This window comes from Chiloscyllium punctatum, chromosome 6, assembly GCF_047496795.1.
Source record: "Chiloscyllium punctatum isolate Juve2018m chromosome 6, sChiPun1.3, whole genome shotgun sequence".
Classification (NCBI taxonomy): Eukaryota; Metazoa; Chordata; class Chondrichthyes; order Orectolobiformes; family Hemiscylliidae; genus Chiloscyllium; species Chiloscyllium punctatum.
The window spans coordinates 65,264,639-65,277,790 of NC_092744.1; the positions used below are offsets into that span (position 1 = coordinate 65,264,639).

The 13,152-nt window shown below is 40.9% G+C and overlaps 1 protein-coding gene across 2 annotated transcripts in view; it reads left to right on the plus strand.

Annotated features, from left to right (window-relative positions):
* Positions 1-321: 321 nt before the first annotated feature.
* clstn2a (calsyntenin 2a) overlaps positions 322-13,152 on the plus strand; it is a 556,740-nt gene continuing 543,909 nt past the window's right edge. Inside the window, exons 1-2 of one of the 2 annotated variants that reach the window (XM_072572818.1) lie at positions 323-664; positions 883-1,106. In XM_072572818.1, the coding sequence (XP_072428919.1) occupies positions 1,025-1,106 (82 nt within the window). In that variant the 5' untranslated portion in view covers positions 323-664; positions 883-1,024. Of the gene's footprint in view, positions 1,107-13,152 lie in introns of both variants that reach the window. The other variant, XM_072572819.1, reaches the window with a different exon arrangement.

Sequence of the window (13,152 nt, forward strand, 5' to 3'; positions counted from 1 at the left end):
TCCCTTTATAGGAAAATCGCTTTAAAAAATAAGAGGTCGGCCTTTTAAAACAGAGATGAGTTATTATTTCTCACAAGAGAGTTGTGGGGGTCTTTGGTACGATCTTTCCAAACGGACAGAAGCAGAATTCTTGAATCTTTTAAAGGAAGAAATAGAATCTTGATCAGCAAGTGGGGTTTGGATGTGGGATAGTGGAGTGTAGGTGGGTCTGATGACCAATCAGATCAGCCGTGATCCAATTGTATGGTACAGGAGGGTCAAGGGTCTAAATCCTGCAGCCGCCAAATTATTGTGTCGGTCATATCCCCTTTTGGCTGGGTGTCATTTGTCTGATTACATTGCTTTGAAGGCACTGTGATATTCACTCCGTTATAATGGCGCTGTGGTAAATTCACTACTTCAGTCCTATCTTTAAAACGCATCAACTTTTCCGCTTTGTACTTCCATTTTACAAAGATTGGACTGTTCCTGAGAGCACCTTGTTGATTGCAAAAGCTCATTCAGAACCAAAAGCCCCAGATACTGTCGGCGGAAGGTCTTAACCAGGTTCAACGTTCTGAAACTTCAAAGTTGCACATCTGCGGAGGGCAGCCGACAGTGCAAATGGACTCAAGCAATTAATGTGCTGCCCAGATTGGACTCGATGTTAACGGCAGAGTGCAAGGTGAGGGAGATCAATGAGGAGGGAACACAGCGAAAAGAGATCGGGATGACGGTACATAAGGATGCACCAAGTGCCCTCTCACTGGGGAGTTGGGAACTTGATGTTGGCCATGAATATGTATGAGTCTCCAGCTCTCCTCTCCTCTCCGTGACGTCGCCGTGGTCCCGGGCTGCGCTAATCTGTTGTTTCTCTCTCTCTCCCTTTAATGCGGCGAGTAGTGGCCGCTTTTCAGCGTCGGCCGGCGCGGAGAGTTGCTGGCTTTATCGCCCGTTTTCCCGCACTCGACACCGCCTCGGAGGGAGGATCTCGGAGGGAGAAGAGAGGGAAGGGCGACAAGGAAAACACAACCCGGTGGCCGTCATGCAGCTGAGAACAGCGTGCGCCCAGGAGAGCGCTTTGCTCCTGCTCCTCGGCTGGCTTTGCGGCGTCCTTGCACACAGAGGTGGGTTTACGGAGAACTCTCCCGGGTCGGCAGCGACTGTGTGTGATAGGCGGCTGACCCTCACTCGCAGCCTCCCTAACCAAAGAGAATATACACCCTCAATCTTGCAGACGTTAAGTTGCAGATGTTTGGGTTGGTTTATGTTAAGTACTGTGTGCAGACATAATTTAGATTCAGGTTCACTGTAAATCCCAATAGTGAAAACTTCTACATATTTACTAGTCTTTTTTTTCTTAAACTAAAGGGTACTGACCCAGGGACTGATAAACATTCGAACTCACGATAGGTGTTCTCGCATTCAGTATACACTCGGAGAGAGTCCCAATTTTGGGTGAACTCTTGTACAGAAGGGATTATGATTATTAAGCGCATTTGGTTCACCATCAGGTGGTGACTTCCGGGGACGAGACGATCTCCAGCTCAGCGACCTGAGTAATTTTCCTTCAAATAACCACCTCCGGTATAAGACCTGTCCCCTTTGGAATTCAGCAAAGGGAAGTAGGCAGCGTTTTGGGGGTTCGCCACCGAGTGAATGTTCAGGGCGCGAGGAAGGATTCAAATGTTTTACATTTTTTTAAAAGAAAAATCCGCGGCACAAACTATTTGGATTTTCGCTCACTTGTGAATTGGAGCAGTTAGCATTTGGAGAAAATAACTCAGCGGCTGCCAGGATATTAGAACCTCCTCCGGGGAACTCCGTTCCTTCTCCCAGTGGAGAGTGAGACTGAAAGCTCTTACTACATGTGATAGAATCACGCTGTCCCTCGCGGCGACACCTCCCCACTCCCCCCAAAAAAGTGAATTGCACTTCAATTGAGTGAGTTTAGTATTTGATATCTGGGTACGTTCCGATGTCTGAAGGCAAGGTCCACTAAAACCGATATGCCGAGCATCACATTAGAGTGAACATGGGAAGGTAACTTGATTTAAACGCCTTTCCCGCCCAGTTTACCGAGTCAGTATTTGTCCCCGGGCGGTATCTGCTATGCCCATCCCTCACTATGCTAAAGGTTGAAGCGAGTGCCTGTCATCATCTTGCATCCTTTAGTCGGGAGCACACTATGCTCACAGCGGATGGGTGGCTCTTGTGTGTAAACAAACGCAGGGAGGAATTTCGGAACATCGAGGCGGCAGATCCGCAACCGCCTGTTTTGGGCCACCATCATCTGCAATTCAGATTTTCCTTCCACTGTGTATTTAGCAGGAGTTGAGAGTTGGAGCCGACCACAGCCATGACTAACTAACCTTCTATCATGCCTTGCCTGTTTTGATCATTATTTTTATTTAAAAAAAAGCCCCGGAGTACAAGTTAGTTTTCTGCTCTATTAGTTCCAATCACATCCCAAAAAGAAAGGGATGTCAGTGACAAAATTGCTGAGTTAATCAGGCGATATGGTAATGAGCGCGTGTAAAACTGAAATGTACGATAAACGACCTGGTATCCCACAGCCATAAATATGTCCCCTGAATAAATGGCTCCCAGCTTTTGGGGGAGGTGGGTGGGGTGGGGAAGAACCCTTGATGTCACCCATTCTAAGTTTCAACAACAATGTCGATGCCAGAGATCCGCAATAAAAAACAAAATGCCTGAAGTTCACCTTTCAGGTCATCGGAACCTGAGAAATAACGCACAGGTCTGGAGGCGTAACTGGATCAATACCGCTGAGTACACGCTCGGTTCCTTCTGCCTGTTGAGGAACAAGCTTTGTCTCTATCACCAGTTGGGCTCAATGTTACAGAATCGACCTTTAACGATTCCAAACACTAAGTTGTGAAGGGGTGTTGCTAAATCAAAACGAACCTTTTTGATTGTGCCCAGTGCTAACGAAAGGGTTAATGTGGTTTCCAGAGAATATTCCCAGATCAGTTCAGTGCCCTGAGCGTGACCTGTCCATTTGCCGTCACGGTCCTTGGGATGATTTACATTCAGCTCGGTCATCTTAACCACATGATTGCATTTGACACTGAAAGTAAATGTAAGGTATTTCTGCTTAAGAACAATAATTTGGTCGCATTTACATTTGCATACACATCGGGTGCAGTGGTGCAGCGGAGTGGCAGATGTGAAGTTTAACAGATGAACAACTGCGAAAAGATAAGTTGAACTTGCAAAGCATCGGGTTTACAATGGACACTTAGAATGACTAGGGAACTAAGTCTCTCACGGTTGGAATAGCAACAGAAATGTGCCATGCTGCTTCAACCAGTTTAATGGTGCATGATTTATGTGGAGCCTTTGAAAACTGCTGCATTATCGAAAAAGATACATAAATCCTACCTAAGAGAGTACAGTCACACAATACAGGCTTAATGGTACAAATACGATGGGTCATTCGGTTTCATGTTTCAAAGTTTTAATTCAGCTTCGCGATAAGATGCACCAGATTGGGAGGCGTGTTTTTTTTTCCCAACCTGCCGATCGGGTGAATCTCTCTTTTAACTTCGGGTTTCTTCCAGCGAAGAAATGCAGTCGTAAATTAGACAGGGTGTCAAGTTCACCGTCTGGACGAAAACTCGCCTGGTGGGAAATTGAGAATGATTCTGTAAGAATTTTGGCTTTGAGGTTTCCCACAGAGATGTGAAGATGACTGTGTCCTGGCTGATTAGATTTGAGGAATTATTCTTCTAGAATTAAGAATGGCAAAACCCCCTCACTCACAATGTTCACAAAAGTTTAAACATTGTGCAGTTGCGTTGAGGTAACTGGGATATAATATTAGTGACTGGGATTATTTCAACATGGGTTGCAAATTCAGGTCATCATATCAGCAGTTTCTGTTGTGGGGTAGGCGGGTAGCTTGCATGGATTCTTGAAGGCCGATTACTTGCCAAAAAGAGGGCTACTCACTGTCAAAAAAAAGCCTCCAGCAATCAGTCTGAGCCACCTTGACATTCCCACAGCAGTCTGATATACCATACGCCGAGTCAAAGTGCATGACCCTCGGGGTCGCAGCTTGCCATTGTGTTTGTATTTAATGATTTCACAGACACCCGATATAAAAACTGAATGATCTGCCCCCAGTCTGACCCCACTGATTTATTGCTTCAAGCTGATTTATAAGCAACATTCTTGGGCCTGCTCTACAATATATCAAACTGTGCTTGCTTTCTGTACAGTTTAGCTTTCACAGAAACAAAGGTCTTGATTTTGTGGGCAAGTGGAATTAAAACTACAGCCTCCTGTAGAATTGTCCTAAAACTTCTCAAAATGACAGTGACTCGCATTTACTGACTTGTAATACTTCAAATCATTGAGAATACTTCTCAAAGTATGACAAAAGCCATCTGATCAATATTTTAATCAGGCTTTCATCCACACATTTACTTAACTGACTCTGGCTTTTAGCAGTTCTAATTAAGGAATGTTTCACTTTTTTTGTCATTCCCCATCAGGTTATGAACGTTTTCTGTATCCCAATTAAGCTGAATTTGGATATCTCTATTGCACCATCAATAGCTCTAAGTTGAATGGAGTCAGCGCTAAAGAACCTAGCATAGCCAAGAAGGCTATCCATTCAACCACAGCTGACTTAGATCTGGGGACAAACCAGAAAATCGAAGATGTAGGATAGCCTGGTAATTTAAGAACAATTTAAGTTAGTAAAGGTGGTTGGTCATTTTAGGTATTCCAGTATCCCTGGTTGTAAATTATTTTACCCAGTCTAGGTTGGAGGACTTCTTCCATTTCTCTCTGCCACCTTATCTGATTTAACAACAATTCACCAGAATCCCTTAGGACTACAGAAATTAACTGTTAGGGTAGTCAAATCTATGAAGATGTGAACACTTGAGAAAAAGTGTCCAGCAAACTCTTGTTGGAATTTGTGAGAAATAAGCAAATTGTGTAGTATAACCCATTCAGATTTGGGTTTGTTGCTTGTATGATAAATCCAGTCACTCGTCAGCTCGTGCTTCTTGATTTTCGTTGTTTTTTCAGGCTGACAACATTTCAAGTTTGAAATGCTCATTCTTGTTTTCACATTCTCCATGGCCTCACTTCTCCCTATCTATCCCTTTGACATTTCTGTACTCCTTCAACCATGACCTTTTGAACATCTCTCTTTTAATCATTCCAGTACTACTGGCTATGCTGTCAGATTGTTAGGCCCTTAACTCAGGAATTGATACACCAAATCCCCTCTTCTCCTTTAAGATATTCTGCAAACCTACATCCTTTGACCAATTTTTGTTCAGCTTGCCTCATTCTCATTATGAGACTGGATGTCTTTTTGTTGATACAACTATATTGTGTATTGGATATTGTACTGTAGTAAAGGTGCTAACTGCAAGTCATTACTTCTCACATTGAGTGCTCTGTTTCAGTCCATTTTCTAAAAATGTTTACTTAATACATATACCTTAATAACGGACATACATCACATGGTACATATGTTTTATATCAGATATTCTTACCTGAACCTGAAATTAATGCAAGTAGATTCAACTGTCATATAAGTCACAGTTAAAATTTAAAGTTGCTATAAATAGCGAATGTATGTGCATTTAAATCATGCAAAAGAATAAAGGACCTAGTAAATAATTAGTGGGAAACCACATTTTTACACATTTTAGATATTTATAGAATGTTATAAATCATTTGCACTTCATGTGCTATATCGCTGCTTACAATAGAAGCTCAGAGTGTACATTTTTGAGATCACCCAGTTGAATCGGTCACTTCTTTTACACTTTCATCCAGAGTCAAAATAATGCCCCATCGAATTTTTAACTCCAGTTTCCATTCTTGTGTTTCAAGTTGCTGATACTAACAGAATGTGAATAAATGCCAATATCACTGAATCACAATTCTCTCAATGAGGAAAAGCCAAAGAACAGTCCTTGCCAAACTTCTAAGACTCAACAAAGTAAATCAGAGATAGCCATGCAAATGAGCTGAATTACTTTAAGGATCTGATTATCACAGCTCAGGTTGTACACAGGATGTAAAATCCTTCTATAAACCATTCACATTGGTCACGCCGTAACAACTATACATCTTGCATTATTTTATTATTGCAGTACATTGTATCCACTTAATAATCTTTTAGGTGTTAATTATTTAATTTGCTCTTGTTTTAATGAGTGAGCTTTTGTTACTCAACAGACTTTGTTCTTACTTTCATGGGTGACCTTTTGTTACTCAACAGACCTGGGTATTACGCGCTATCATGAGTTATAACCTTGAGTAAATTGTAAATGTTGGTCTTTTCATGTGGAATTGGTTTTACTATATAGCAAAAATTATGCTTTTGACAAATTTAACATAATTTTACATTAACATTTCCATTATCTATACCTTGCTTGTATTTGTTTGCATTGAACAGCGAACCGCCAAAGATATATGTAAAAATCAAAACTAAAGTAATACTTAGCCGAACACAAACAATATCACAGTTTAAATAAATCTTTAAATTATAAATTTTAATGAAATAATACAGTAAATTTAACATGGTGTCATGGGTGGCTCAGTGGTTAGCACTGCTGCTACCTGGGTTCTATTCCAGCCTTGGACGACTATCTGTGTGGAGTTTGCACATTTCTCCCATGTCTGCTTGGGTTTCGTCCAGGTGCTCCAGTTTCCTCCCACAGTCCAGAGATGTGCAGGTTAGGCAAATTGACCATGCTAAACTATCCATAGTGTTCAGGGATGTGTAGGTTAGGTGAATTAGTTAGGAGAATTGCAGTGTAATCGGGTTAGGGGAATGGGTCTGAGTGGGTTACTCTTCCGAGGGTCTGTGTGGATTGGTTGAGCCAACTTGCCTGTTTCAACACTGTAGGGTTTCTATGATTTCTATGATGACTTTAACACTAAAATCATTGACTACAAGACTGTATCTTTCACAAAGCTCTTCATCAGAAAGTGCGTGAGCTGACTGACTACATAATGCTGACGCGGAAGTCCAGCCCTCCTGAAGATTCTCCCCAGGTTTGAAATAAAGTTCCTTCTAAATGTAGACTACAATTCCCAGTTTCAAGCTAAGTTTCAAGGCTTGCAGAACCGATTGCTTTGCTGTTGTAGCTGAAAATGCTGAATTTGCATTTTGCAGGCAGAGGATCCTGAGGCTGGATTTTGCCATTCAGCTAGTGCCAGGGATGGAATTGTGTATCAATGAATGGGAGCACGCTTTATAAAAGAAAGGTCCGCAATTCACTAATTGCGTTACAGCCAAATCACGTTTAATAAACACGTGTTATAGGAGAATCACTTGTATCCTGTGTCATTCCTATCTCCTCAGATACCAAAGCAATATTTGTCCTTGAACAGCAAGTTGAGGACTTCATTTAGGCTTGAGCTGATGTGTGGCAAGTAACATTTGCACACGCAGAGGGTGGTGTGTGTATGGAATGAGCTGCCAGAGGAAGTGGTGGAGTCTAGTACAATTGCAACATTTAAAAGGCATTTGGATGGGTATATGAATACCAAGGGAGGGATATAGACCGTGTGGTGGCAGGTGGGACTAAATTGAGTTGGGATATTTGATTGGCATGGACGGGTTGGACCGAAGGGTCTGTGCTGTAAATCTGCATGACTATGACTCTATAACACAAGTGCCAAGCACTGACTATCTCCAACCAAGAGAGAATCTAGCTATCTCCTCTTGATGTTCAATGGCATTGCTATGACCTGACTTCTCACTATCAATGTTCTGGGGTGGTTACCATTGACCAGCAACTGAAATGGACCAGCAAAATAAATATTGTGAATACAATAGCCATTCTGTGATGAGTAAATCCACATTTGCCACCCCAAAATGTGTCTTCTTTGTGCAGTGCATGAGTCACAAGTGTGATAGAAGTACTCTTTTTTTTCTTGGCTTGATAAGTGCACCTTAATGTCATTCTAGAAGCTCAATACCATCCAGGTCAAAAAAGGTCTACTGATTGTCGACTCTATCCAACACAGATACACTGTGCTGTGTACTATAAAATGCACTGCAGCAACTCACCACGGTCCTTCACCATCATGTTCCAAATTCATGACCTCAACCACCTAGAAGAACAGGGGGACACCATCTTTCCCATGTTTCCTCTAAGTCACACATCATGCTGACTCAAATCAATACCATTGTTCTGTCGCTCCTGCTGGGTCAGAATTCTGGAACTCACTAATGTGTACCTACATCATATAGACAGCCACAGTTCAAGCAGGCGCCATCGCCTCGAGCAATTCATAATGGGAAATAAATGCTGATTCAGCCGTTGATGGCCACATTCAATGAAAAAAAAAGTTATAGTTTGTTCTAATTTAAGAATTTTAGATTTCATTCAGTTTATTAGGACAGAAGTCTGGACTGATGTAAATAGAGAGAAACAGTTTTTCCTCCATCACAATATAATTATGATAATTTCTGCTGCTTGATTATTCAGCATTGTCACATATTATTCCAATCAGTATCTGGTTATAAGTTTGTTACAATTTCAAGATTATGTACAGTTAAAGCTAATTTATGGTCAAATGAATTTTAACATTCATTGTTAAGGCATTTTTAATTTTAAAAATTAATGAATTTCTTTCCTCCATGTTTTATGGTTTGTTTGGAATTCATTGTGCACTTACACAAGTATTTACTATCTTCATTCATGATTTATTAATGCACAGCTTCAAAAATAGCAGTAGAGTACTCGAATTTGGGGAGTCTCTCTAATGGTTATTTACAACAAAGTTCAGTGTTTTAGATTGCCTTGAGAAATAAGTCCAAAAAATTGGATTTAAGGAAGGTTTCTTTGAAGGGGAGAAGCTGATTCACCATTTACCTCTGTGAGGTGAATGATCATTATCATAAAAGTAACATTTTTAAATGTGTAAGATTTTTGGAGCCTCTACGTTGTCATATGTTCACTTGAAACATTTAGAATTATAAGTGTTTCTCAACATCCTTGTCCTTGTGCTCTAAAATTGCTGATTGGAGGCAGCTGGGGAGTAGACATTTTGTGAACAAACTTGTGCTCCAATGACATTGTAAATTGTGAAGGGAAGGTGCATTCCCAGTTCACCAGATCAGTGAAGTGGAATTTGCTGTCACTGACGAGTGAGTCATCAACGAAATATGTGCTTGGTTGGCTAACTCTAGTCAGTAGCTTTTAAATTTAAAGCATTGGAATAGCAAATAACCTGGGCACCAAGCGTGCGTATTTCCCTTTCAATTATGGAACAGTTCAGCTGAATAAACTTTCTCACTCCACCCTCTTTGCAATGTAATTTTATATTAAATATTTACTACTCAATTACAATTATCACATCTTAAAATGGTTTTAACTGTGCGAATAAAATATGGAATCTATTAACTAGCGTGAAGACCATCTGTTCAGTAAATACTGATCTCCTATACCTGAAAGCTTGCAAATGAAAAGGATTAGCCAAATAATTATGCATAAAATAATCTTAACATGTTTCAATGAATGAACAGCTATATCTTTTTGCTTTTTTATTTACTTATACGTTAAGCTTTCTTGTCATGTAGAGTCAAGTACAGGAGTACAATGAAAAGCATACAATGTTGCCCCACACATGCCATCTTAGTTCTGAAGATACCTAGGTACAAATATTAATCTAGACAAATGAAGTTGCAGTAAAGGTTTACTGTTATTCTTAATATAAGTAGAAATTAAAGAAACAAAGTTAAAAGTTAACATTAGAGTCTTTCCTACTATTAAGTGGGGGGAATGAAGGTAGAAGTTCAACAGTGCAAGGGCTTAGTCTCCTTCGCTTTGGCTCAGTCTCTGGGAAACCTCTGGCTTCCTGCTCTTGATGCTGCACATGCCAGGGGACGTGCCTCATCAACATGTCGGGCTCGCTCTGACCACATTGGACTCAGGCCCACAACCACTCCACACACCAGACCTCCAGCCTACATCGCTGGGGACCCATGGCCCCTGCCTTGCGCCCAATGATGCCATCACCATTATTGCCTCTCTCTCCAGAACTCTAAAGGTAAGTTTTAAAAGAAACGAGAAGGAGAGAGGAGGGGAGAAAAGAATACGGATGGGCCCACCATCTGGTGCTGCCATCTTGAGTGCCTGACTAATGAAGAGGAGACAGTGAGAAGACGATGATAACAAGGAGTTGGAGGGAGACTGTAGTCAGGAGGCAAAGACGATGAAAAGTTCAGAATGACTGAAGCGGGGATGGGTGAAATTGCTATTTACATGTGATGTGTATAGATAATGCAATAGTGCAACAATGTCATAATTTGCAGTTATGTTTGCATTTCTCAATAGTTGGGGTGAATTTCACAATAAAACAACTAAGATCTTTACCATGCCAAATTATTTATAAAGGTAAATGCATTTTTACATCTAGAAGGAAGAGATTTAGGCCTTTACTGTATAAAGAACAAAGAACAAAACAGCACAGGAACAGGCCCTCCGGCCCTCCAAGTTTCTGCTGCCACATTATGCCCTTCCATACTAAAACTGTCTTCATTTACAGGATCCTTATCCCTCTATTCCTTTCCTATTCATATATTCATCCAGGTGCTGCTATTGTGGCTGCTTCCACCACCTCCTCTGGCAATGCATTCTAAGCACTCACCACCCTTTGTGTGAAAAACTTGCCTTGCATATCTCTTTTAAACTCAAGCCCCTCTTGCAAACTTTGACTCTGTCTCCCCTGGAAATTGACCCTTTTTCCCTGGGGGAAAATTTTCATACTTTACACTCTATCCATGCCATTCACAATCTTATAAACCTGTATTAGGTTGACCCTCAATCTCCTGCATTCCAGTGAAAACAAACCCGTCTCGCCAACCTTCATTGCTAAAATCCCCCATACCAGGCAACATCCTGGTAAACCTTTTCTGTACCCACTCCAAAGCATCTACATCCTTCTGGTAGTGTGGTGACCAGAACTGTATACAATATTCCAAGTGTGGCCTAATGAAGTTCTATAAAGCTGCAGCATAACTTGTCTATCCTCACATTCAATGTTTATTCCAATGAAGGCAAGCATACCATAGACCTTTTTTTATTACCTCATCTACCTGCACTGCCACCTTCAGTGATCTGTGGATCTGCACACCCAGATCCCTCTGCAAATCAATACTGACAAGGATTCTGCCATTCACTGTAAAATTTCCACCTGTACTTGACCTTCCAAAATGCATCACCTCACATTTATCCGGATTGAACTCCATTTGCCATTTTACTGCCCATGCCTGCAACCAATCTATATCCTGCTGTATCCTTTAACAATCCTCTTCACAATCCGCAAATTCCCTGCCTTTGTAACTAGACCAGTTACATTTTCCTTCAAATCATTTATGTAGATCATGAACAGCAGAGGTTCCAACACTGTTCCCTGTGGAACACCACTAGTCACAACCCTCCATTCCAAAAAGCACCTTTCCAGTGCTACCCTCTATCTCCTATGATTAAGATGTGGAGGTGCCAATGTTGGGCTGGGGTGGACAAAGTTAAAAATCACACAACACCAGGTTATAGTCCAACAGGTTTATTTGGAAGTACAAGCGGTCGGAGTGCTGCTCCTTTGTCAGGTATCTAACGAAGGAGCAGCACTCCGAAAGCTTGTACTTCCAAATAATCCTGTTGAACTATGACCTGGTATTAGCCTATGGCTAAGGCAGTTTTGTATCTATCTTGCCAGCTCACCCCGATACCACATGACTTCACCTTTTGTACCAGTCTGCCATGAGAGACCTTGTCAAAGGCTTTATTCAAGTCCATTCAGACAACATCAACTGCTTTTCCTTCAACAATCATCTTAATCACCTTCTCAAAAAACCCAATCAAGTTAGTGAGATACGATCTCCTCCTCACAAAACCATGGTTAATAAGTCCATTTGCTTCTAAATGATATAGATCTTATCCCTGAGAATCTTTTCCAATAGTTTTCCTAACACCGACGAGAGACTCACAGGCCTGTAATTTCCAGGATTATCCCTGTTAACCTTCTTAAACAATGGGACAACACTGGCTGTTCTCCAACCCTCTGGGTCCTCACCTGTGGCTAAAGATGTCTGTCAATGCTCCAGGAATTTGTTCTCTTGCCTCCCTCAATATTCTGAGATAAATTCCATCAGGACACAGGAATTTATGGCTAAGTAGTTTACTTGTGAGTATTTGAGGAATCACAAAGTTGCCTCCTGAAAATTAGAAGTTTTATGACTATTGGTGTTTAATGACCTGTTTCTATAGTGACATTGATTCACTAAAACTACTCAATAACAGAATACCACCAAGTGATTCTGTGAACTTGACTGACCATAAAACAGCTGCGAGACTGAAATGAATTTGAGCAGAATTTAGATGCCAGTGCAGTTTTGCTGATTTTTATTTAAGTAGATGAGTCCATAATTTATTTCATTTTGATGGATAGTGCAGCAATACTTTTCAGGGAATAAATCTACATTTATATCAGCATCCTATGTTATTCTCAGATCATCCTGAAATCCCTCACCATCATTCAAATGCTACTGTGAAGTATAGTCATTGTTCTAATCTTGGGAATCATAGCAGTGGGTTTACACACAGCATGGTCGCATTCAAAGCAATGATATTAACAGCCAGATAATATGTTCTTCTAGTTTTGGGATAAATGCTGACATTAAATATTGGAAGAACTCCATTTGTTATCCTTTTTAAAAATGTCATTCAATTTATAGTACTTGAACATCTCAGTTTATCATCCTATCCAAAGGAATGTACTTAAGACAATGTAGTGCACCATCACTATAGTATTCAAGTGACAGTTAATATAGATATTTTCTAATCAACCTGTTCAGAGATGTTATGACACACCTCTGGAGCAAATGGGACTTGAACCCAGGCCTCCTGGCTCAGGAGCAGGGACACTGCCACTGTGCCATGAAAGCCCTTCCAGCTGTGATTACATGCTGATGTTTTGCAGAGGCTCTTGAAATTAGCACATTATATACAATCATCATTCACTCACCAAACCATGTGAGAAGTTTTCTTATATTGTCTACCTTCTACTGCATGTTTACTCAAGCTCTAAAACGTTGTGTACTTCGGATTTGATGACTTTTGATTTATGTTGAAGTAACATTCCATTTCCCCTTATGATTTT